Source organism: Talpa europaea (assembly GCF_964194135.1).
Source record: "Talpa europaea genome assembly, chromosome: 2".
Taxonomy (NCBI): domain Eukaryota; kingdom Metazoa; phylum Chordata; class Mammalia; order Eulipotyphla; family Talpidae; genus Talpa; species Talpa europaea.
The window spans coordinates 26,803,963-26,829,885 of NC_140068.1; the positions used below are offsets into that span (position 1 = coordinate 26,803,963).

Genomic DNA, 25,923 nt, shown 5'->3' on the forward strand with positions numbered 1-25,923 from the left:
TTTCAGGAAGCTTTTAATGTGAAACCAAGTTTGGACCTGCCATGGAACATCAGTTGTCCATGTGTCTATCCCAAGCAGCCAGCCTATAAATTTGTCCTTAAATAATGTTTACAGTATGAAAAGATACTTATGTTAATTTACCTGGTCCCATTATGTCGGCTGGCTCAAAAGCAATGCCAGCATATCCCTCATTCTTGCGGCTGTCTGTCACCTGACACAGGTGAATGGGATGGCGTAGCAGAAACTGCAGTACCCTGTCCACATCCCCTGGCCAGCTGCTACCCCTTCAGCACACAGCAGCTGACCCTCACCTTTCTCACTTGCCCTGCTTCCCCCACCGGATTAGCCTGGGCTCTGGCTGCTTTCTCCGCTGTGCAGCAGGGCTGATGTGCTAGGAAAATAATGTGTCCTTCAGCCCCTAGAAATTTCATTTTGTGACTGGGCGAAGATATCTGATGTTTGAATAGCTCAGCTCCCTCATCTCTATGGTTCGACATAGACCCCCGGAGAGCTCCCTGCAGGACTGTGCTCCCGCTGGCTATGGCGCTACCAGTGTGGCTTGAAGTTTTTGCCGACTGCCTTCTCTTCCCAACCTCTTCCTCACTCTGCTATTGATGTTTTGCTCAGCTCCCAAGTAACCCACTCACAATCAAATCTGTCCCAGTGTCCTTTTGGGGGCGTGTAAACTCTTGCTGTGCCAAATGTATTTTTTCCTTAAAAACCAGTCATGACTGTCAAACAAATTCTAGTAAATTATTGAGACTGTATCAAAGAGGATGCATTAAAACCTGAAAAGGAGATTCCATCCACATGAACAATGATTATGGGAAAAGAGAGAGGACATAATCTGGTACTAAGGGTGTTCCATTCAAAGTATAACATTTTGGAAAATATTTTTAATAAGTATATTAACACATTTAGGTTGGAATATCATGACTTTTGTAATCTTTATTATATATAACTTTCTCATTTAATTTTTTAATGTAAAAAATTAAAAATTGGGAGTCATTTGAATGGTTTCCTTCATATTTCCTTTGACTAAATATAATTAATCAAATATCTCAGGTTATTTCTAGACACACACTCATACACACACACACACAAATAAATCTAGAGATTTAAAAAAAATACAAAAAGTATATTTGGAAAGATGAACATAAGAAATCTGACAAAATCCTTAAAACCATGAACAAGAATGTGAATACTCATTTGCCAAACCCTGGCACCCAAGAATAAGGTGTATCATTGAAGAAATTTAATTTTAATACAAATAAATATAAGTACTAATTCACATGGAAGTAAACACAGATCAGAATTCATCAAAATTGCATATAATAAGCACTAAGGGGAAATAATGAGGAGTCTGTCATTTTCTTATAAAGGATGACTCTATATAAATATTGATCAGAAATATAAACTGGCATGAAGTAAAATGACTGAAATTTCCCAATCTGACCACACAAGTTCAAGTTCAAAATGAACAAGCAAGAATAAATCCTGACTGATTTAGATATTCCTTTTATAGAACTTCTAGTAAGTCCAAGTTATGACCCTAACCATCATTTCACCTTAAATCACATGCATTTTCAATAATGTACAAGGAAACATCACCACATCTAAGAGAGAAAACCTCTTTCACCCTGAGCACTTCTAAGCAACACTAATATTATTCCTTTAATTACCTGATCTCAGGAGATGAAGAGATTTCACTTGTGTCTGTCCTTTTATTTCTTGGAAATGAGGGACTAGCAGGAGGCATCTCACCACTTAAGCGGTCTGGGAAAATGCGGTCTTTATTCAAATTGATTTCTGAATAGGGACAGTTGGCAGCACTAAAAGAGTAAAAGGAAAAAGAAAAGAACATTCCCATTATAACGTATTCACGTCTTCCAATTAAAATCACAGGCCACATAGTACAAAATTCCAAAATTTAACTGAATGTTAAATATATTTATAAATGCCTACATGCATGATTAAACATATAGTATGAACTATTTTCTCTTTACTAGAAAACATGTCTTTGCACTAGATAATTAGAAGCAAACGGATTCAACCTTTGGACTGAGCAATAATCACCAAAGGATTCCCTGTGCATTTTCCATGGGTAGGGCTGAGCATATCTCTGGACAACCAGCCCTACAAGAAAAATAAAATGCTTCAGACTTTAGAGGGTGGTTTAAGATAAGAGTGAGAAAGAGAGATAATGATTGGATGACATGGATCCCTTCCTAAGGGGATCCTCTGTGCTCAGTGATGTCTCAAGTTTAATTTCCTTTATATAAGCTACAGCCCTTCAACAGGAAGGAGGTTCCCCCCTGTTCCCACCTCCAGGTCCAACGTACACTTGACCTCCCAGAAAATGCTAATTATCTGTGCAGGCTTTAGTGGAAAATAAGAAGGTAAGATCTCTGCTCTCACAGAGCTGATATTCTAGGGGAAGAGGAGCAAGACTTAATTACACAAATAAGTAAGTTAGACACCTTCATATACTGGCAAATGTGAAGACAGGACGAAATGTCTTCATACCACAGGCCAAACTGGATACTGATCCATCTAACTCACTTCTCTTCCATCAATGACCACTTGTTGCTCTCTGAGGTCCCACTTGGGGACCAATCCTGTTATCCAAGGAAAGGCAATTCAGGCCACTAATTGTTAATTCAACATTAAATCAGCGCACTCAGCTTTTTAGGCTCCAAAACAACAGAGCAAGCTCTGTTTCTCAGCTCTGAATACACAATCATTCTCTCCAACTGTCTACACTGTCCCCTGATTTAGGAAACCTCCTTAAACCTGGAATGGTGTGAATCTCAGTTAAATTCTATCAGTGTGTCACATGTTTTTTCCCTCAGTAGAGGCAATAATGGGAATATTGATAATCACCCAGGGAAAATTTCTAGTTACTTTTTTTTAGGGAAAATTGTTAAACGGTGCATATCTACTTTTTACCAAGAGACTGATAGAACCTCCTAGGAGAAGGAGTTTAGAGTCTGAAATGCTCCCAAGTGATTCTGATAATGGTCTATAAAATTTATCACAGATCTCTAAGCAAAATGCAAACTTGATTTTCTTTATATGCTACTCTACAATGATATCTATAAAAGGAAGACGGTTAATAACATTTGATGACATTGACATAAATGTAGATAATGTTACCTCAATAACAACAACAACAGTCAGTAATATTTATGGAGCAATTCCATATCAAGTACTGTGCTAAATGCTTTACATGTAGGATTTTACTTACTCCTCATAACAACCTATGAAGAAGGTTTTTCATGTGACAAACTAAGGTTTTAATGGTTAGTAACTTCGGTCTGTAGTTATTTCATTCACTTGTTTGATGAACATTTATCAAGTATCTATTACATGGTAATGTTCTTTGCAGGCTTTAGTGGAAAATAAGGTAAGATCTCTGCTCTCAGGGAGCTGATATACTAGGGGAAGATGAGCAAAATATAATTACACAAACAAGTAATTTAACACCTTCATATAATGGCAAATGTGAAGAAAGGAAGAAATGTCTTCATGTAAAAACAAATGACATAGAGAATGTGAAGCTAAGGTGGTTGATGAGGATGAAGCAGATTTGAGCAGTATTTTCAAGGTCAGGGAGAAAAGAGCTCTGTCAAAGGAAGGGAAAAGCATTACAGGAACTGAGGCAAGTAGGAAAGGCTCAGCAATATATATTTTATTATTATTATTATTATTTATTTTTATATTCCCCATAAAATTGCACTCCCCTTATTTTGACCCCAATCCTTTCTTTCCCTGTCCCCGCGCCATAGTGTGTCTCTGGTTCATAATTGTTTGTTGATTTTGATTTTTTCTTTCTTAGTTGTTCTTTTTTTTTTTTTAAGATTTATTTATTTATACAAGCACTGGGTACAGTCAGAAGCACAGGAGGGTGAGAGAATTCACCAGAGCCAGAGGGGAGAGCAGAGCGGGCAGACTGACGAAATACACTGCTGAGGGGAGCAGTGGGCGTGGCAGGAGAGGTCTGTCAGGCCGTGTGGGACCCTCGCCGGCCAGCGGGTCGGGGATCAAAATGGCACTGCAGAGGCTACAGGCAGCTTCGCAGCCCAGCGCTCAACCACTGTGCCACCAGGGAGGCCCCTTATAGTTAATTCTTTTTCCCGGTCCCTTATTTAGGTTTTCTAGATTCCTGCTATGAGTGAGACCATCCGGTATTTTTCTTTTTCTTTCTGGCTTACTTCACTGAAGGCTCAGCAATATTTGAGAGAAAGATCAGCTAGACTAGAGCATAGCAGGCAAGAGGAAGCGATGAGTCAGAAGCAGGTAGCAGCATTATGTACAATCTTTTAAAAGATTTATTTATTTTGAATACAAGAACTGGAGTACACAGACCAGAGGTGTGGGGGGGTGAGAGGATTCACCAGAGACAGAGTGGGGAAGAGAACAGGCAGACTGACTGAGGGGAGCACCGAGCGAGACAGGAGAGGTCTGCTGTGCCATGTGGGTAGCTCCCTCGCCAGTCGGGATCAAACTCATGCTGCAGAGGCTGTGGACAGCTTCACAGAGCTGTGTTTAACCCCTTCCACCACCAGGGAGGACCATTATGTACAATATTGTAGCCATATCATGAGTTCATAGATTTAGTTTAAATTTGATTTGAAGCCATTGAAAGACCATCAACTAAAGCTAGGATATGGTTTGATTTATAATTTAAAAACAATCACTTAGGATGCTTTGTGGAGAGAAATTTTCAAGGAGACAGAACTGAAGCAAGAGAGGTTATTAAAGTAAAGACAATGGAAACCGGATCTGTAAGATGGAGATGGAGTCAAGAGAATAGTCACTCAATCTTTTGCCTTCCTGCCAAGGGTACCTGTGAGTAGATGGGAGATGGAGACTAATATATAAAAAAAAAAAAGATTGAAGAATGACTTTAGATTTTTAGGAAAGGCTTGTACATAATGCTGCTATCTGCTTCTGACTCCATGCCTCCTCTTGCCTGCCATGCTCTAGTCTAGCTGATCTTTCCTTCAAATACTGCTGAGCCTTTCCTGGTTGGTAACAAGGATACCTTTTTGTTTTCCCATGAGTTGAAAAGGACTAGAATGGAGCAGATCTGAGGACAACATAAGCATCTGTGGAGTGTTTATAAGATATCCAAGTACAGAGGCTGCTTACTCATAGCCACAAAGCACCAAAGCAGCTCAGTGAAAAGAGCAAACTATTTCAGTCCTTTTATTGATTTAGTAATAATGTGACAGAAAATCTATCTCCAATTATGATGTCTCTTTTGGACAATAGCTCTTTAAATGTTTCCTGGGAAGCACTGGGCTCCCATTAGGATTATAATCATTTCTAGGCTCTCATGTAATAAGTTTCTAGTAATAAAAGCACAAGTTGGGTGAGATTCATCAGACAATGTGCATTTTGTAACAAGTATACACGTATGTACATAAGAACACTTCCACAAGGTACAAGCATTCAGTTCCACAGGAACTGACCTCAGGAAGCCAGAGGAAAATATTCACATAGGATAACACAGCTCTCTAATGCAAGGGATTTACCAGGGTGCTCTCTATTCTATTAGCAAATCATTCTCTATGGGCTACATATACAAATACATGTTCTATTAGCTTCTCTAAGGAAGCAGCTTTCCCTAGAATAGACTGGACCAGCTTATCAAGAAAGGTGGAAGGGATCACCTTCAAAACCCTTTCATTGTAAATCCATTGCTTTAAATGATTTAGCAACACTCTGGGCTTCTAAGTGCTCACATAACCGTTCTCATAGTCTGTCACGACAAACACCTGTAAGAAAGAAAAATCATGAGGTAGGCTCTAGTAGGCCACTGCGCTCTGAGCAGGGCTTAGGAGTAAAGAACAGAGCTGTGTCATAGGATCCTGTGCTGAATCCTGGCTCCACTGCTATCTGATCTTGGGTGCTTAGCACTCCATTCTAAGCCTGTTTCCTCATCTGTAAAAACAGGGATTAGAACAGTCCCTGCTTCATAGAGCTCTTGTGAGGATTAAATGAGATAACACACTTAAGTCCCTAAATAGTACCTGAACAGAGGAAGTCATCAACCAATTTTACTGAGTATTATTCGTTAAAAAGGAAAAGAGTAATAACCTCTGCTGAGTGAAAAAGAGCATCAGCCAAAATGAACAAAGCGAAGAAAGCTCATAATATGCCTCATGTATGAGGGCTCCCTCCACCCCTCAGGAAAAGCTCAAGCATCTCTCCTGTGCTGCTCCACTTGTGCTGCAACAGAAACCTGTTTACCCCAGGGGGCTCCTTTCCTTGGGCAGCTAGCTCCCTGCCTAAAGCACCTGGCATAGAGCAGGCACTCAGAAGTGTTTGATGATCCATAGATGCTGAATTAATATATGATAGCTGTATAGTGTGCACATGTGCATCCAGAGTTGTTATATTTAAAATTTCCCAGGGGACTTCATAAATATCCTTTCTAGATTATTGGAACTACTTACTCTTTTTCCTTTTCATACTTAATTCTCTAAAGCTTACAGGCAGAAAATTTACTTCTAAAGGTGCTAGGTATGTAGAATATCTACTTTTATATAATTCTAGTTCCCCTTTAGACTTTTCCCATTTTTCGACGTATCAGTAGGACAAATGAATCAATCATGACACAACCAATATTACTTCTTTCTTGCTAGAAGATAGAATTAAGCAATTCGGCTACTGAAAATGCCGAGAGATGAGAATACCAGATCCACACACGGAACTCACACATCCTTTCTATTTCGACATTTTAAAAAACATCATATTCTCAAATTCCATTGTGAAAACACATGTTCTCTAACATTTCTTAGATCAAAATTACTATTGTAATTTTAGAGACGCTAACAACAAATACTAGTCAAAACATACACTTTTGCTTATGTGTTCATAAAATTGATTATTCTTGCTAAAAGAGCAGCTTTTCTTGTTAAAGCAAAGAATGCATGTTTTTGATTTATGCAGTTTCCCTGTAAATTAATCCAAGGAGAATTTCTCATTATGTTTTTCTAAACACAGCATTCTCAGCAAGGACAAAAATAAGCGCCAGTGAAATGAACCTTTTAGAGAATATCCATGATGCAGCAGCTATTCGACAAATCTACTAATGAAATGGAAAACAGGCTGTGCCTGTTAAGGATTAATATCCTGCCAGATAAAGAACTTTGAGTGTTGTAAATAGGACAGCATAGTCAGGGAGAAAAGCTAGTTGAAAGGGCTGAGAAGAAGGGGAACAGGACTTGGGCAGGAGCTGACACTACCTACAGTTCTCTGAAATATACCCTCCCCCCGAGGCTCTGGCCCACCCGTATCTCTGGCCCAGAGATAAGCACAGACAAGGAAATGAACACAGCTTCTTTCTCAATGCATGTGTTTTAAGCCATAAGCTCTACTTCTCTCATACCAATAAAGTGACTGATTCTCTGTATTGAAAGATTTCCTTACCACATTTCTCCACAAAATCTTTCATGATTCTTCCCATAATTTGTCCCTTCTTTTAGCAAATACAATATTGCATCTTTGAAGAAATGCTCCAAAGATAATCACTGAAACTTTGTGACATGAGGTCCCAGTTCACTTTGGTGGTCCTGATGAGTGGTCAATGACTCCAGGCAGGGTACAGGACTGTCATCACAGACCTTGCTGTGATAGGCAAGCCTCTCCTGAGGCCTGAAGCACTTCTAAGGAGGCCATGGGAATTGCTGAGGTGGATTTTCTTCCCAAAAGACTGAAAACCAAAAATTTAAATTTCTAATTGCTCCCCAACAACATACTGTAGAATTTACCATTTTTCAAATGTCTTGCTCTTTCCCTTCATCATTTGAGCAAACTACTTGGTCCACTGAATGCCTTGGAGTTTTACATAGAAAGCTACACATGCTAAGTTTCAACATTAGGCTACTATTTTATATCTAATATTTTAAATAAATTATGTACAATGTTTACAGTTCCATCAGTCCCTAGGTCCTTTCTCTGTGACTAACTGATAAGAGCCGTGACTTGAGAGGCTGTGGGAGGGGAGTGGTCAGGAGCACAGGCCCTTGAGTGAGACAGGGTGCCATGACCAGCTCCCCTCTACCCTGCCCCCCTAGTTGTCAAGTTAGCAAACCTCTCAATGCCACAGTGGCCTCATCAAAAACTGGGAGAAGGGCCTCCCCGGTGGCGCAGCGGTTGAGCGTTGGGTTGCGAAGCTGCCCGCGGCCTCTGCGACGCTGGTTCCATCCCCGGCTGCTCCCCGGCCACCGGAGGAGGGTCCCACATGGCGCGCAGACCTCTCCTGCCGCCCGCTACTCCCCTCAGCAGTGTATTTCGGTCCCTCTGCCTGCTCTGCTCCCCGCTCTGGCTCCGGTGAATTCTCTCACCCTCCCGCGCTTCTGACTGTACCCAGTGCATGTATAAACAAAACAAACAAACAAATAAATAAATAAAAACATGCCTCTATTAAAAAAAAAAAAATCTTTAAAAAAAAAAAACTGGGAGAAAATACTAGTTCTGTTGTATAGGGTTGTTTTAATGTTACCCAATATATGGCACACAATTAGAGCAAAACTTCTCAGTGGTAAATAAATGCACAATAAAAGTTAGTTATTACTGAAAAAAAATTTATTGGAGGAAAGGACTTATGAATATATAATGGAAATTTAACAGCCAATGAGCCCTTTTTGGCATTTATACCTATAGAATAGCTGAAAAAAAAGCCAGTTGCCTTCACTCAGCAATACTGAGTAACTTCTAAGAGGCAGTATTTTAAATTCAGTTTAAATGAATCCTTTAACTTTTAGTTTGCAGTCATACAAACAGTGAAAAGGATTTTTAAATGGCTATTTACAAACAGAATCGTCATCCTGTCTATGTTTAGACTATTTACTTTGGAACACACTGAATTTCATAAAGAACTCGGGAGGCATATTGCAAAGGGAAGATAAGCAGCATTTGAGGTTTCAGTGATGAAGGAAAGAGGAAACTAAATCCAGATGAAAAGTATAGCATCCATTTTACAATTCCCATTAACTCTAGAGGCACAGGTCATGCAATCTTCAGAATTTTTAAAGACCTAGATTCAGAACCTGCACAAATGAGGTAAAGAATCATTTTTCTTATTGAGCAATCCAATTTACATGCAGCTAGAACTTTTACATTGATGAATAACTATTTTATTTATATCTAAGTAGACAATGATTGCTTGCTTTAAAAACTCCAGGTAAATTGGAGGGATTCTGACTATTTCAGTAGCATTTAAAGATGCCTACAAGGGCCCCCAAATCAATTAAACAATACATCAAATGTCAATGTATAAGTTTGTTTTGTTTTTTAAATTACTTAGGGGTAAGAGAAAAATGCTGAAAAATGTATTGTCTGAACAATGCATACTCATATTTGACTATTTATACTTTTGCATTCTGCGATCCTTGTTGCTCATCTACAATAATTTCACCTCACTATTCAAATTGTTGTCAGTGAATAATAGACTTCCACTGAACAAATACTTTCATGTCCTCTTCTCATTATAAATGGTCAACCTCAAATGACTATTTCAGAAGTTACGTAGCTGCAAAACTAGTCAGTTTACTAAGAAAAGCCAAATAGTTGGAGTAAGTCTATTTTGAACCTAGAATGTATTTTCTCCCAGGAGATTTAAGGACAGACATACTCTTCAGTTTTACAGGATCACCATGATAACCAAGGTGAATTTAAAATCAGTTCACATCCACTTAGTACACAGTAAGTCCTCACTTGATATCACTAATAGGCTCTTGGAAACTGCCATTTTTAGCAAAACAAAACAATTGTGTCAAAGGCTAATTTATATAAACAAGAGTTAAGTTCTTAAGGCACATTTCTGGTCAGAAAAAAATCACCAAACTTCTAAATAAAGAACGACCAACGCATCTACAACACATCCAATTGTAAACAATAATTCTGTATTTCATCCCACTTAGTCCAGCTTAGATTGTGGATGGCTAAAGTCGATCCCAGTGGCTCAGGTTACAAGGTCGGGGTCCATGCAGAATGCAGGGCACAATCACACTCAACCACACTCATTCAGCTGGGACATGTAGGCACACCAGCGAACCTAACATGCTCACCTTTGGGATGTGGAAGGGAGCCAGACTTTCGCAAGAAAACCCAGAAGACACGGGAAGAATATACAAACTCCACACAGATGTAGCCCCTGGTCAGGAACTGACTTTTTTTCCATCATTGTCATTAAAATTAAATGACACTGAATGAAATAACATTATTTGAGGATGTACAGTACATGGAAATCAGCATTTTCCACATATTTGATTGAACAGGCCCCTCTATTTGACTCATGTGAATGGTAGGACCACTTACCTGTGAGGGCCCAAGTGCCTGGCTCTCTTAAAATGGCCAACCCCTTTACACCCTGGGGTTGAGCATCCACCATGTTCTGATGCTTCCATCAATTCTAAGGGATCTATAAAAAAGCAAAACAATCAGATTAACAAAATACACAACAGAGGGGCAAAGAGTTAACCAGAAGTCTGTGAGTGTCTATATATATTCACATATATATATACATATATATATATGAATGAGTTGAACATCTAGCATAAGTTCCTAAAAATTCAATTTTTGAATCAACAGATATAAACAGAAAAAGCAGATCCTGTGAAAATTTAAAATAATGTAAGTCTCTACTTCTAAAGGTTTTCCCCTATGTCTTTTTACTATTGTTCTTTTTCAATAGTGAAATGGGTAAACTTTGACCTAATTCTCTTCCAAATATAACAACATCCAGCTACCTAAATCTTAATAATACGATTCTTAACAGTTGTTTTTTTTTTTCAAGTAAATAACAATGAATAAGTAAACACCTGAATACTGTAAGAATGTCAAACAGGACACTGGGAAGCAGAACAGTTAAGGATCCCACTCGATCCTCACCACATGTTACACCTGCTCCTCCCCACCATTTACATTAATGTGTATCCTCCTAGATGTTTTTCAGCATTTGACACATACTTTCGGTTGAATATACACATGCATGTGTATATACATATGCATCCTGAAAAGGATGCACAGATATGTGAAACCTGCTCTATTCTCTACATGTCTTAAAAATCTTTGTACCTCAAAATATTTTAATGGTTGCTACATAATATCTGTAGTATGAGTGTACCATAACTTAATTAACCATTATTTATTTCCATGTTTCCCTATTTTAAATATACTGTAATGTGATTTCTGCATTTTTGTGTCCTTATCCACTTGTAAAGTGGCATCCAGAAACCGAATCAACTAGATGGGGAGGATATGTTAATTAAAAAAATAACAAGAGGGCCTCCCCTGGTGGCACAGCAGTTGAGCACTGGGTTGCGAGGCTGCCCGTGGCCTCTGCAGCGCCAGTTCAATCCCTGGCCACTGGCGAGGGTCCCACAAAAAAAAAAAACAACAACAACAATAATTCATTGTATTCCTTACATGTTTTTCTGTAATGTATTAATTCTCCTTCAACATTGAAATATGGTAAGTCAAGTTCTCAGGGTACCTTTTGAAAAAATTTAATTTAGCTGAAATTTTTATTGAGATTATTATAGATTCATAAGCAGTTGTAAGTAATAATACAGAGGGAGATCCCTTGTACCCTTTGCCCAGCTTATCCCAATGGAGGTTTTTTTTTTGCAAAACTATAGTATTAAATCACAATGAGAACACTGACACTGATATACTGTGGTAGTCAGAGTAAAATTTCAAATGCAAAAACTCAGTACTAATTTTAAATGGTGATGGTTACTTCTATATAAAAGCAAAAATAAAGTCCATACACACTTCAATTTTACAGACATCAATTTTTTTCTATATTTTGACCACCAAGTAATTAAAAATGTAGTAAAAGAAAGAAAGACTGCATAGATAAGAAGTGCATAGTAGAGAAGAGGCAGAAAGAGAAGAATGGGGCAAAGAAAATATTAAGCATGCTACACAAGATAATGTGAATGCTTATAATCTTTGCATCTCTTACTCAAAGGAGGCTGAAGGGGATGCCCGGTTTTTGAACACCAACCCACAGGGTGAATATCAGGAGAATCTGCATCTATCCAGTAATCATAGCAACTATTCCAACCGTCAAAGTGAACCTGGAGAACAGAGAGAAATTAATAATCACATCTAAAAAAATCCCTTCAGTGAATGTTCTGCCCACAGCAACTATTTTCATTCTCTTCTCACTTAAATAGGTTCAATACCAAATAAATTATTTCAGTGGTTCAAATTCCTTCATTCACAGAATGAGAATAAAAGCACTTCTGAAATGCTTTCAACATATTCCGAACGATTAAAATGTCTTTTCAAAGATGTATTTTAGACAACACTTCTACAGATATATTATGTACATCTCTCAACATTATCAGCAACTTGAATACATAGCATCTTGAAATGAATAACATCAAACACACAATAAAATTACTAAAGTAATGAATAAGTCAAGGAAGGGAGCTCAGGAGGGGAGAAAGACGAGGTAGGGAGACCTTTCATATAAATGTCATCTCTTAGAACTCTGCCAAAACACAGGGCTATTAAAATGCCCTATTAGAAATACATGCAATGGAGAAAATAGCCCTTGATTAAATGCATTTTTTAGGTATCTTATTTCTCTTGTAAATAATCACAATATTTCTCAAACAAGTTTTATACAATGGTTTTAAATTGTACATATCTTTTTTCTCTGAGAATGAAAGGATCTACTGAAATGCTACATATTTTTTACTCCTAAAGCAACTTTGCCAGTAAGATTTCCTTTTTAATGTCAATGGATATTTTATTTCTTATAAGACAATAGATACCATATGGGTAAAGAATTCAAACATTAAAAACGGAAAAATAGAAGTTCAAGAATGCATAAATGAATGTAATTGTAATTTCAAGTGGGATAGCCTTTGTAAGCAAGACACCAAACTCAAAAGCTATGAAAGATGGATCAATTTGACTACACAGAAATTGAAAACTTCAGAATATAAACAGTAATATAAGCAAGCTGGAAGACTACCAGGAGCCAAAAAAAGAAAATAACAACAACAAAAAAAAACCCTCACACATTTTCATGTGTGACATGGCACTTTATTCCATATTCATAAAAATAATACACAGCAATATAAAAATATAAATACTCAAAAGAAAGGTAGAAATGATGTGCCTCCCGGGTGGCGCAGGTATTAAAGACAGCACTATCAAGCAAACGCCAACCACCGCAGCATGAGTTTGATCCCCAGCCGGCCAGGGAACAACCCACATGGTGCAGCAGACCTCTCCTGTCACATCTGCTGCTCCCCTCAGCAGTGTATTTCAGTATATCTGCCTGTTTTGCGCCCCACTCTCTCTGGTGAATCCTCTCACCACCCCCAAACTTCTGGCATATAACCCAGTTCTTGTATGCATAAATCGTTTTTTTAAAAAATGGAAATAGCTACAAATAACTCTGAAATAAGAAATATAAGCAATCAGTAAACATATGAAAAGATAATTTCACTTGTAACTAAAAACTACAAATTACAACCACAAGATGCCATTTCAACCTGCCAAAAATGCTGCATTTTGGAGATTCTGAGAGCTGGTATGAGACTTAATGGATGTTCTCATAGGTCGGTGACAGAATTAATTAGTGAGATATTTCTAGAATGTTCTTTGGCAATAACAATCAACACTTAAAATAGATCACTTTGACTTGATGATCCCAATACTCAACTCACTGTTTATAGCAGGAAACAAGCAAAGGATCCATCATCAAGAGGCTGGTTAAATAAATTATGGTATTCTTACATAATGGACTAGTACAGAGTTGTTAAAGGACATGTGTGGGTTCAAATAATGTCCTTTGCAATGAATTCACTTTCTCAACCTTGGAAATTAATTAAAGCTAGACTCAAAAGTGGCAGAATTCTATAGTTGGAAGAAATCATGGATATTATCTAAAAGAAGAAATCACACACCTCCTTAGGAGGCGTAAAATTCAATAATTCAAAATAAAAGTTAATCATTCATACACACTGAATTCAAAAGCAGCACCTTGAGAAAATTCTTTAGCTCAAAACAACCTTCTCCTTTGCTCTGATCAAAAGTATTCAAATGACATTGAGGATGATATTCTAATACATATATATAAACTCTCATGTTTTCTGAAAATAACAATATATGTTCTCAATATCACTATTAAATGATGAATAATTTAGTGTTGTAATAAGTTTTAAGGATTTTCATTTGATCAAGTGATTACTTAATTTTACTAGAAACATGAAACTCCATTTTCTGATACTGCTATTCCTAAATTCCATTGGAATGAATGTACACATAACTCTTGCTATACTTGTAGATAAACAAGTGAATTTTACAAAATTTGGCTATCTTCCAATAGTAAACAAACCCAATGTTCTCTGTTAGGCACTGACCACTCACCAGCATCAACCATGAATACTGAAAAGGAGAAAAACAAAGGAGTGCACACAGGTCCTGGATCTATATGTCTGGCTTGGACTCTATGGCTGTATCACTAAACCTCCAGGTAATTGTGTGAACTCAGAATTGAGACCCAATGATTTAAGTAGTGATTACAGTACAGCAATAGAGTTTCCAACAATCTTGACTTTTTCCTCACTTATAAAAATGCTCCTGTTGGAGCTAGTATACCTGGTTATACCATATTTTTCCCTCGTTTCCTTCAAAACTGACAACTCAGTTTGGCAAAAAAAAGTTATTTATCCAGGGCCTCCCCGTTGGCGCAGCGGTTGAGCGCTGGGTTGCGAGGCTGCCCGCAGCCTCTGTAGTGCCGGTTCGATCCCCGGCTGCTCCCCGGCCACTGGAGGAGGGTCCCACATGGCGCGCAGACCTCTCCTGCCGCCCGCTGCTCCCCTCAGCAGTGTACTTCGGTCCTTCTGCCTGCTCTGCTCCCCGCTCTGGCTCTGGTGAATTCTCTCACCCTCCCGCACTTCTGACTGTACCCAGTGCTTGTATAAATAAATAAATAAATGATTGAATAAATAAATAAAATAAATAAATAAATCTTTTAAAAAAAAAGTTATTTATCCAGAATAATTTAGATACTGTAGATAAATTTAATACCTCCTACAAACTAAGATGCTAAGAAATCTGAAATTTTAAGTTTAACTTCATAGATAAAATTTACGTTATATATTATGACCATAGGTACTGATAAAATTTTCTTGGTAAGTTGCAAATGCATTTTAGAAAGCTGAATGAAGTAAAATTAGTAATATTTGTGAAAATTACTATTAACTCTAATCAATAGTCTTACTCTAGAAGCCCAATGAAGTAACTTTATTATAGTTCAGTTCACCTTTTGTAACTTTTACAAAACATTTTTTAAATTACATCTTAAATTAAAATGTAATTTTAATTACATTTTTTTAAACAAACAAAAAAATCAGACACTCTGGCAATGTAAAGTGATGTTTTACTCTTTTGAGTAATACTTTGAAATGAAATCAAATTTCTAAAAAGGTCAACATCAGTATACAACGTAAAATAAGAAATATTTAAAAATTTGACAAAGACAAAAGACATACAAAAGTATGTATAATAATCAAATTCACTGTAAGTACAATTATATGTAACAGCAATTCAGCAATGCAGGTAAATTTAACTAAAATTCTACAGAAGTAGGCGATGTGGATCAAATAGTGTGGGTGATTTACATATTTTTTAAATTATAATTTAGGAAGATGGATACATTTTCACCTATATGTATCGTCTGGATCATTTATAAAGCCCTTCATTGACAATTTCAAGATTGGGACAGATAATATTTTCCGAAAGCACACTAAGTATTTAAAGAAATGATTTGGTTGATTATCGGCTCATGTGAAAGTCAATTTAGTAAAACACATTTCAGACTCAGATGCTCGTTTTCACAGTCTTCTGAAATTAAAAGCTATGTCTGAAAAGGTATAAACCTGTAAGGTCACAGAAAAGGAAAGTGGCTGACAGGTAAGAAGTGACACTTTTGGGCCTCCCTGGTGGTGCAAGGGTAAAAGACAGCACTAATCAAGCTGTCACCAGCCACTGCAGCACAAGTTTGATTCCAGCCAGGGAGCAACCACATGGCAGAGCGGTCCCCTCCTGTCTCACTTGCTGCTCCCCTCAGCAGTGTATTTCAATAGAAATACCTGTTCTGCTCCCCACTCTGTCTCTGGTGAATCTTCTCACCACCACCACCATCCCAACCCCCGCACCTCTGGCTTACACCCCAGTTCTTGTATGCATAAATAAATCAATCTTAAAAAAAAAAAAAAAGTGACACTATTGTGTGTGAAGGACAAAAGCAGGTGAAGGAATGTTAATCTCCTGGAGAGAGTGGGTGGGCTGGAGCCTAGGTGCCCAGAAAGGGAGTGCAGGGACATCAGTGCCGATTATTGATAGTTTAGCCTGCAGATCCCAATGGCTCGTTGTAGAGGAGCAGGTAGGGTCTGAATAATGTCAGGATTGGCTCAAAGCCCAGTGTGAATTGGTTAGTTCCCCACCCCACTCACCAAAGCAACTACCCATTCATCAATGTTTCAAAAGAGTAGAGCTCACTTTCTAAAGAAATATAATCATAGAGGCAATGCATGCCAGATAAAAGTGATGTGGAGGGCCTCCCTGGTGGCGCAGGTGAGCGCCGCACCGTGAAGCTATCCGCAGCCTTTGCAGCGCAGGCTCGATCCCAGCCAGCCGGCTAGTCGGTGAGAATCCCACTCCCACGTGGCACAGCAGACCTCTCCTGTCTCGCCCGCTGCTCCCCTCAGCAGTGTATTGTCAGTCTGCCGGTTCTGCACCCTGCTTTGTCTCTGGTGAATCCTCTCACCCTCCCACACATCTGGCGTGTACCCCGGTTTTTAAATAAATCTTTAAAAAATAATGATGTGGAGATGGGATGGATGGAAAGTATGGGGCTAGGCAAGAGTCTGCATGCTCTCACCCAGTCCTTTGCTCATCTCACAGCCAGGCTGGCCTTCCTTAGGGAGGAAACTGGCAGAAATTGAAAGGCTCCAGATGCGTACAAATGGGGATCTCCACTGTGAAAAAGCTGGTTCTTTGCCTATGAGTCAATAAATCCCAGTTATGCAAAATACCTAATTTCAAGTGCCTTTTTAATGTGAACAGCCAAGTAAGAACATGAAATTTGAAGTAAGCCTCCAATATGAAGAGGTCAAATTAAGTAAAAAAGAGAGTTAGAGGAAATAAGTAGGGAACAGAAGAAAAAATATCACTATGATCCTTAGCTAAGAAACCATATTGTTTCAGGAAAAAAAGAGAGCATTATTTTAAAAGGGGGTGGTGGATGGGAAAATGAGGAAAAAAATCCTGAAAAAGAAAATATCATACCTCTAAATAAAATGCAACCTAACATCTGGAAAAGAGAGTAGATGTCTCTAAACAAGTAGAATTTAAAAATAAGAAAAGCACAAGGAGAGAGAAAATATAAGAAAATCAGGAGATCAATCTAAGAGGTTTTAATAGCAGAGGAGCAGGACATTGAGAAAGAGAAGAGAGAAGGGGGAAGTCATCAAAACAGTAACACAAGAACATTTCTAAAAACTAAAGGACATGAAACTGCACAGTGAAAAAGCATGAGTACTTGCCTGATAAACAGACACATTACCACAAACCATAAGAGCATGAAGGACAGAGGGTGTTGAGAGAGTCTAGGGAGAGAATGCAGATCAACCAGAGTAAAGAATCACAATGTTCTTCAAAGTCTTAAAAAACAACATCCCACGTGAGAGGGCAGCAGAGCAATGTTTTTCATTTCGGAGGGGAAAAGGCCATCTACCCAGAATTCCACGCCCACTCACCACATAAATCAAACATAAAACTAATATACTGACATTGTTAGACATGCAAGGAGTCAAAATACGCTTCTCTCACACCCTTTCTTAGAAAGTTATGAAGGACGTGTTTCAGCAAGGTAAGGGGACACTCTAAAAATATGAGATTCAGGAAAAATGAAATACAACCTAGTCTGTCAGCAAAGAAGCCTCAAAATGAAAGCCCTGTACAGGGCTTGGAAACAACCACCACATTAGAATAGGTAGTTGTCAAATGCTGTGGAGAAAAGTTCAAGGGGGAAAAAAGATACAGATAGAGAATTTAAAAATACACCTGCGCTTTGGAACAAAAGACATGTCAGATTCAGATTCATCGGAGCGTTTGCTAAAATCTAGTTAAGAACAAAGAAAATTTAAAAATCAAAATGCAAAGAAAGGAAGAAACAGGCTAAAAAGAAACAAAATACAAAAATCATTAACTTCAGGGGAAAAAATATCATTTAAAAAAGGGGAGCTACTGTGCCCAGCAGTGAACCAGATTGATTTATGCACCCTAACATGAACAGGAAAGAACAAAAAAGGCATAACAGTGTGAAATAAGTATTGAAAGGATAAGGAGAAGAGAAGCATGATAAGATCTAAATCCCAGGGCCCTCCCTGGTGGCTCAAGGGGTTAAGCATTGCACTATGAAGTTATCTGCAGTATGAGTTCGACCCCCAGCCGGGGAGGTGACCCACATGTCACAGCAGACCTCTCCTGCCTTGCCCGTTGCTCCCCTCAGCGGTGTATTTCAGTAGATCCACCTGTTCTGTTTCCCACTCTATCTCTGGTGAATCCTCCCATCCCCTGCACCTTGGGCCTGTGACCCAGTTCGTGTGTGCATAAATAAATCTTTTTTTTTTTTTTAAAAAAGATCTAAATCCTTAACTACCACAACAGGGAGGAAATAAAATATATTTAAAATTGATGGATTGAGAAATAGCAGAATTCTAGAAAATTGGAGCTCAGAGTTATAAGCAACAGCTAACACAGCAGAAAGCTCTTGCCAGTGGGGAGCCAGACTTGGATGAGGAGGGATGGGTGGAATTGGAAAGGTCCTAATTGTCCCATAGATTTTAGCAAAAATGCTGGTCATTTTTCTTCAACAGCAGTTGATGAAATATACAGAAGTTTTCAAGTTTTTAACTGCTGTAGCTAAAACTGTGAACTATACATTATTCAACTTAAAAAGTTGATTTATTTAACTTAGATTTGATTTTATCCAAGAAACTTGAAATACTAAGCTACATTAATCAATTAATCTATTTTTCTCTTCAATCTTCCTGAAAAAGAAAAATAAGCATGCTGGCTAGGGCATCTCCAATTTATTCAAAAAAACTTGTACTGCTGAAAGTTTTTTATATTCAGAGAAGTCTCTGACGAATCCTGAAATTGGGTCACCGTCACCCTTTCACTGACATTTGATGACTTCATAAACACACAGGTATCTGTTCAGTGCTTTACCTTGAGCTGTGGATACATTCCAGTGACTATGAAAAGGTGATTGTCAACTATACACCTCATAGCAGGCTCTGTGGGGGATGTTAGAAGATTGAGCAAGATCTTCCAATGGAAAGAGAATTCAGCTAGAAGCAAGAATAGCTGGATTCTAGTCTAAACTTTTTCCATTAACTAACTGAATCATTCACATCAGAGTACTTAACCTCTCTTGGATAAAATTTTCTCAAATATAAAGTCAGAAACTAAATTTTTTTAGTAAAGAATTAATATATGTTTCTAAAACCTGATGAATAAAAGAAAGGTCTAGATCTTTACTCCTCTTGTACCCTCAGAGAGGTTCCACCATTATTTTGCCATGCTGTTTTCCGTAACTGCTCAAGCATTTATTCCACTACCAGACAACATAACTGTCAGTCCTGAATCTTTCACTTACCAATATTAAATATTCTTCTAAAAGGTTTAGTTTTAAGATCATATAGATACACAGTAATTTATTTTACCCATCTTCCATTTTGGGTGTTCCCAATAAAAACAGCACTGCTGTACTTTTGTACAGCTTATATCTTTGCATATTCCCTTTCGTTAGTCCCTTAACATAAATTCCTAAGACTGCAATTCTTGAATTTAAGAGTAAGCTACATTCCAAGACCTTTGATGTCTATCTGCAAACTGCTTTTCAGAAACGGCTGAGACAGTTTATATGCCTAGCTGCTATATATGAGAAAAACTTTCACGCACTTAAACCAAAACAAGTATTTTTTTTTAATTCTCACTAATCTGATTAATGTCTTGCTTAAGTCTATACTTCCTTGATTTCTAGGTCAGATTACTTAAAAAATATTTCTAGCAAAAAGTACTGTTTATGACTTATATTATTATCTAATTCAATTATACATAATTAAAAGGACGTTTAATAGGATAAGGCACTTAAAAAACAGTTACTGAGGCGTTCTATTATTTACAAAATTTTCTGAGATGATACATACTTATAAAATCTTAAAAATAGTAACTTAAATATTTAATTTCTATTTTATTGAATACCAGGTTCTTCATGCTACAAACTTTTTTACAGAACAGCGTAAGCTTGCACTTCTATAGCTTAGGGCTGTGACCAAGCTCTGCCACTGCCTGTAATTAATAAATAACTCAATCAATCTTTCTGAGCTTCAGCTTCATTAACTATATGTCTCCCACACTGTTACCACCACAAATGTCAAATAATAAGAGACCGCTGCTACCCTATAAAACACCATATAAATCTAATGTCTTGCTGCTGTTGTGACCATTATTATCCCTAGTAGAAATTTTAAATGATCCTATGGAAGTAGAACATGCATTGTTCTCATTTGAAAGTGAAGTTATGCTGAAGCTAGAAACAGACAAGACCTCTGGCTTATCACCTGGAAGTGTGACTACACTTCACTTTATCATGTTTGGACATAACAAATTGAACCCATCTTCCTGAATATTTGCTCGCTTTATGAAGGGTACCTGACTTTTATTAACCCAACTTCAAATAAAATCTGATTTTACTTGTATTATTTCTCTTCATTTGTCCTACATCAAAAAGCAGGATATCTTCTAACATACCCCATTTTAAAATACCAGCCTTCAATTAAAAAAAGAACTAGCTTTCCATTTTCCACAAAAGAGTGTCTATTGGAGGATGGGGCATTATATCAGAAGAACTATTATCTATGTAAGAAGTTTTCTCTTTAATTATGACTAACTTAATATTTTGAGTGTATGTTTATAGAGAAAGATATGACATTAAAAGTCTGTCATAATTAAAGAGAAAACTTGTTCATTAGAGAAAAGGAAAAAAAACAAATAATGACTAACAAATATATACAGTCATTTAATTTGCACATGAGGATGATTTTACTAATTTAATTATAGGACTTCATAAAATTTAATGCATCCAAGGGGTCTTCCAACAAAAAACCAAGACAAAACCACAACAGAGAATACTTACTTTTATTCGGTGATCATCTGTGTCTGCAACTGTTGCTACTCTAATAAACATGGGGTTTCTTTTGTCTATAACTTCAAGCTTCATTTTTTTCTGGAATCCATGTGGAGGTTTCTGCCATAACAGAAAAAAATATACCTTAGTATTTAGAGGAAGAAAAGGTGGATTCTATGTCTCACAGACAGAATTATAAAAATTGATGAGCCTGAGAACCAGTCTTTCAAACTCTCAAGTTCTCAGTGTGGCTTTGGATCTCATCCTCCCTGTCAAAAAACACAATCACAAATCATACCACCAACCCCACACGCAACAGAAACAGCCCCAGGAACTAGTTACAGGAGCAAACAGGAAGCAAAAGATCTTCAGATGAAATTCAAAATATTATGGTTATATGACTAGTCATAGGGCAACAAGACTTTTTTCTCATTATTTGAAGGTATCTGGGCAAAGTTCTAGAAGCATGAACATTATTTTTAAAAGAGAGAACACTAAGTGGTAGAGATGAGACAAAGGGTAGTAGTGGTAATGAGACCAAAAGAGCAGAAAATGTCTTTTAAAGAAGAAAACTGGCAATCAAAACATGAAAATGGACTCATTCTAGGAAAAACAAAAATAAAAATGAGACCTACAGCTACCTACACTTAGTATACAGTGGAAGCCTGCAAACCTCTGAAAAAGTTACAGGCAGTAGCAAGCGAACTGACTGGTATGTTAGGCAAATTACTTAAATTTTCTGAGCTTTCATGTCCCTCTTCTGCAAGATGGGCATAATGGAAGTGTAACTGAAAATTAAGTGTGACAGTTCTGTAAAGTACACAGTAAAATCAATGAAAGGCCCCTAAAGGGAGAAATTTTAGTTTTTCCTTTCATAACAATGTGACACAAGGCATGTAGTCGATCTTATTGTAATTTTAATTCACTTCAAATCAATGTGTAATGCAGCTCTTCAATGTACTAACCTAAGTTAGAGAATCAGATAAAAAAATCATAAAAATGACGTAGCCCTCATTATTATTTTAAAATCTTAAATTTATTATAAAATGGGATCATATACATTCTTTGATAGATTTTCTTCACAATAATTTACAATACAATAATTTATCTCTCAAAATTTTTTGATATTCTTTTCTTTTATATTTGGGCCATTACCTACTAGTTAACTTCATCATTAAAAATCCTAGCAATTTATACACAGAAGAATCATCTATAGAAATGTTACTACTTTAACTACTAAATATGTCTTTCTTTAAATTCATTGGAAAATATAAATTATACAGTTGCTTGAGATGAAAATTTTTTAATTACAATTTCACCAGTAATATCTCCTTCTGTGTTTAAAGTTCAATGAGTGATCAGTATCATCAACACAAAGTAATAGCATGAAATACATATCTCACCACTTTGAAAGCTCTTGCAGGAGCAGGTAAAGAATTGGTTTCCTCTAAGTATTTATCCCAAGAAAAATGTTTCACATTTGGATAACCTAAAAAAGAAGAAGAAAAAAAGTAAATTATATCTTCTTTAAATGAAATGGCAGTGAGAGCCACAAAAACACCTATAAAAATTGATATTGGCTAAATTCAGGAAATTATGTTCATACCACATATAACTTTAAACTTATACACACTTAGAATATTTTGTAACAATGCAATTATTCTCATTTGGATCATGAAATATTTATAACTTTTAGATGAAACTTAATATATATGCAGATGTGTAATAGATACCCTTACAACACAACACATAAATACAAAGATACCCTTGCACCTAGGAATTTTACTTCTACTAATCTATGAAAATTTATCAAATTCACATTGTCTATAAAAGTGAAACTGGTAAATGTGAGGCCTGTTAAATGATGACTAAGTAAAGAAACACGTGAAAAAAAGTGTAGAGTACATATAAAGTGAAAAGCACTTGCTACAAGAATGAAGCAGATTTACATACAAACTCATAGGAGAAATAAAAAAAAGAAAAGCTGAAACAAATAAAAAAAATGAAAAAGCAGAAACAAATCATGGGACAGTATTGCTAGTACATCTAAAAACAACTATCCTTCTTTCCTTATACCTCCTCTGTTTCCTCTAAGAGGATAGGAACTAGCTATCTAAAGGGCACTGAAGGGCCTCCCTGGTGGCGCAAGGGGTCTCCCTGGTGGTTCAAGGAGGTAACCTATGAAGGTGTCCGCAGCCTCCACAGCACAAGTTGGATCCTTGGCCAGGGAGGTACCTACATGGCACAGCAGACCTCTCCTGACTTGCCCACTGCTCTCCTTAGCAGTTTGTTTCAGTCAATCTGCCTGTTCTGTTCCCCACCCTGTCTCTGGTGAATCCTCTCACCCCACACACCTCTGGCCTGTACCCCAGCTTTTATACACATAAATAAATAAATCTTTAAAAAAATGGCACTGAAAAGATTAGCAAATATATTGCAGATGATAGAAACAAGGAGTCTCAATAACTGAAATGAGAGATATAAATAAGGAAGGTGGAAAATTAGAATGAATTGAAATTGATGATATAAATTCATGGTTTTCAATATGTATAAACACACAGAGAAGTAAATATAAATTTTGAGGTCCACTGAGATCCCAGTAGCAATAAATATATCTAGTGTCTAGTTCTTTGTGTCTAAGTATCATTGCTAAAAACTACGGAGCCTGGGAGAAATGGCTGACTTCAGGAAAGGGTCAGGCAAAGTACAAGCTAAGCCTAGCTGTACCATTAAGTGGGAAGTTTGCCAAAAATGCTCACAACACGTGAAAAGGACATAGAAACCAGCTTAGTAGGGCTCTCAATGTCCAAACTTGAATATGAAAAGAAGTAATGCTATTAATAGGTTAAAACCCATTGATAACAACAGTGATGTATGGGTTCATGCTGATGTAAATAAACTGAACCAATGGGACGATGAGAAAGCTATTCTTTCCAGAATAATATCAACTAAATTGTACAAAGAATGACAGAATAAGAAAAATTAGCATTTAGCAACTGTTAGAATAATTCATACTAGAAATATCTACATATGTCAAAACTAGTAAGACACAGGGATGAGGTACAGGATATTTACAATCTCAAAGTATTGCCCAACAAATGCTTGCTAATTACACAGAAAAAAATTACTATGATGGTGGAGGAGACTGGCAAACACCATCTTGATAGAGTGCTGGGGGAAATCAAACAGTAACGAGAGAAACTGACATCACATGCCACCTGAGAGGATACAGTGAGAAACAAAGAACTGTTTCTGTGATATTCCTGCCCACAATGCAAAATCTGGGATTAATCATGAGGAACCACCAAGCAAACTCTGACTAAAGAACATTCTACAAAATGACTGATCTGTAATCCCCAAACACCATAAGGTCAAGAAAGTTGCAGGCAACCTAACAAGAGGAGACGAGAGGAGTGTGACACTAAAGGGCAAAGCCTGATTCTTTTGCTATAAATGACATCATGGGTAGAACTGACAAATGTGAATGGATCTCTGTACTATTCTTGCATCACATCTATACATTTAAAATTGTAATATTTTAAAGAGTCACTATACAAATATATCTCCATGCAATAATCTCTTACAACATATTTTTCAGGAACATCTCTTACACAATTTAAGTAATGTTAAAACCGACTGGATGTGTGTTCATGCAAATGTCTACAAAGAGGCAAAGGGCTTTTCTGGAAAGATACAATGAAAAACTATCAACAATTTAGAGATAAAGCTGTGGTTTTCTCTATTTTTACCTAAACTTTTTTTTTTCTCAAAAAGTAAGCAAGTATTTATATAATACTTTGGGTAACATAAATTAAAAAAAAATCATTTTTAAAAGACTTGAAGACTAATTTCAGAAAAGAGGAGGAAAAGGGCTACATGTTTAGAGAGGACAGATAAATGAGGTGGCCAGAGGTTGGCTCAGGAGACTGGACTACGAAGCAGCAGGGATGTGGGAAGGGCAGCACCTAAGGGAGACTGGGTAATTAGAATCCCTTCTTTTCAGACAGGAGAGCACAGATACAGCCAGGAATCTGCTCTTGGAGGAAAGGGACCAGAGAAAGGGTAAGTTTTTCTGTCAGGGAGACAAAAAGCAGGGTAATATCATCACAGGCCTTCACTTAATAAGCAGTCTCAATCCTTGGTAGAGTTTGTTGTTGTTTTTTGAACTCTCTTTTTTGGTTGAAAAATGCATTAATAGAATTCACCATTTTAACTATATTTAGGCAGAGTCAGTGATACTGTTGTGGGTTTGATGCTTGTTAGCATGAGATTTTATATATTTTCAAAATATATAAAAAAACTCTGTACTTCCTTTTACAGCATATTATAAAAGTCCAGGAAAGGACACAGATGACTCAGTTATTTGCATCAAAGAAGAAGCCAGCAACAGTGCCATGCACCACCCCATCCCAGTACCCAACCAGTGCCCTGAAGACATAACCAGGAATCTTTTCTTTACTCACTCATTCACTGGGTACTACCAGATCTCTGATGATGACCATGCACAGTGGTAAGGGAAAGAAGGACTGATATCAAATTGGGAAATCTAAGAGACCCATAGTAATTTAGATGGTGACAGTGCCAAACTAACTCTGTGATCAATATTCACTGATCTCTAATATTATGTAAGCCACAGGACACAGGAGAGCTGGACAGGAGAAATCTTCCATGCATAACCA

General features: G+C 37.2%; 1 protein-coding gene across 2 annotated transcripts in view; it reads right to left on the reverse strand.

Moving 5' to 3' along the window:
• Window positions 1-25,923, reverse strand: part of L3MBTL3 (L3MBTL histone methyl-lysine binding protein 3) — a gene marked incomplete at both ends in the record, with an annotated part of 87,245 nt that overhangs the window by 28,738 nt on the left and 32,584 nt on the right. For both annotated transcript variants that reach the window (XM_084227692.1, XM_084227693.1), the window contains 5 exons: window positions 1,683-1,832; window positions 10,333-10,435; window positions 11,984-12,098; window positions 21,254-21,364; window positions 22,648-22,733. In XM_084227692.1, the coding sequence (XP_084083818.1) occupies window positions 1,683-1,832; window positions 10,333-10,435; window positions 11,984-12,098; window positions 21,254-21,364; window positions 22,648-22,733 (565 nt within the window). The remainder of the gene's footprint in view (window positions 1-1,682; window positions 1,833-10,332; window positions 10,436-11,983; window positions 12,099-21,253; window positions 21,365-22,647; window positions 22,734-25,923) is intronic.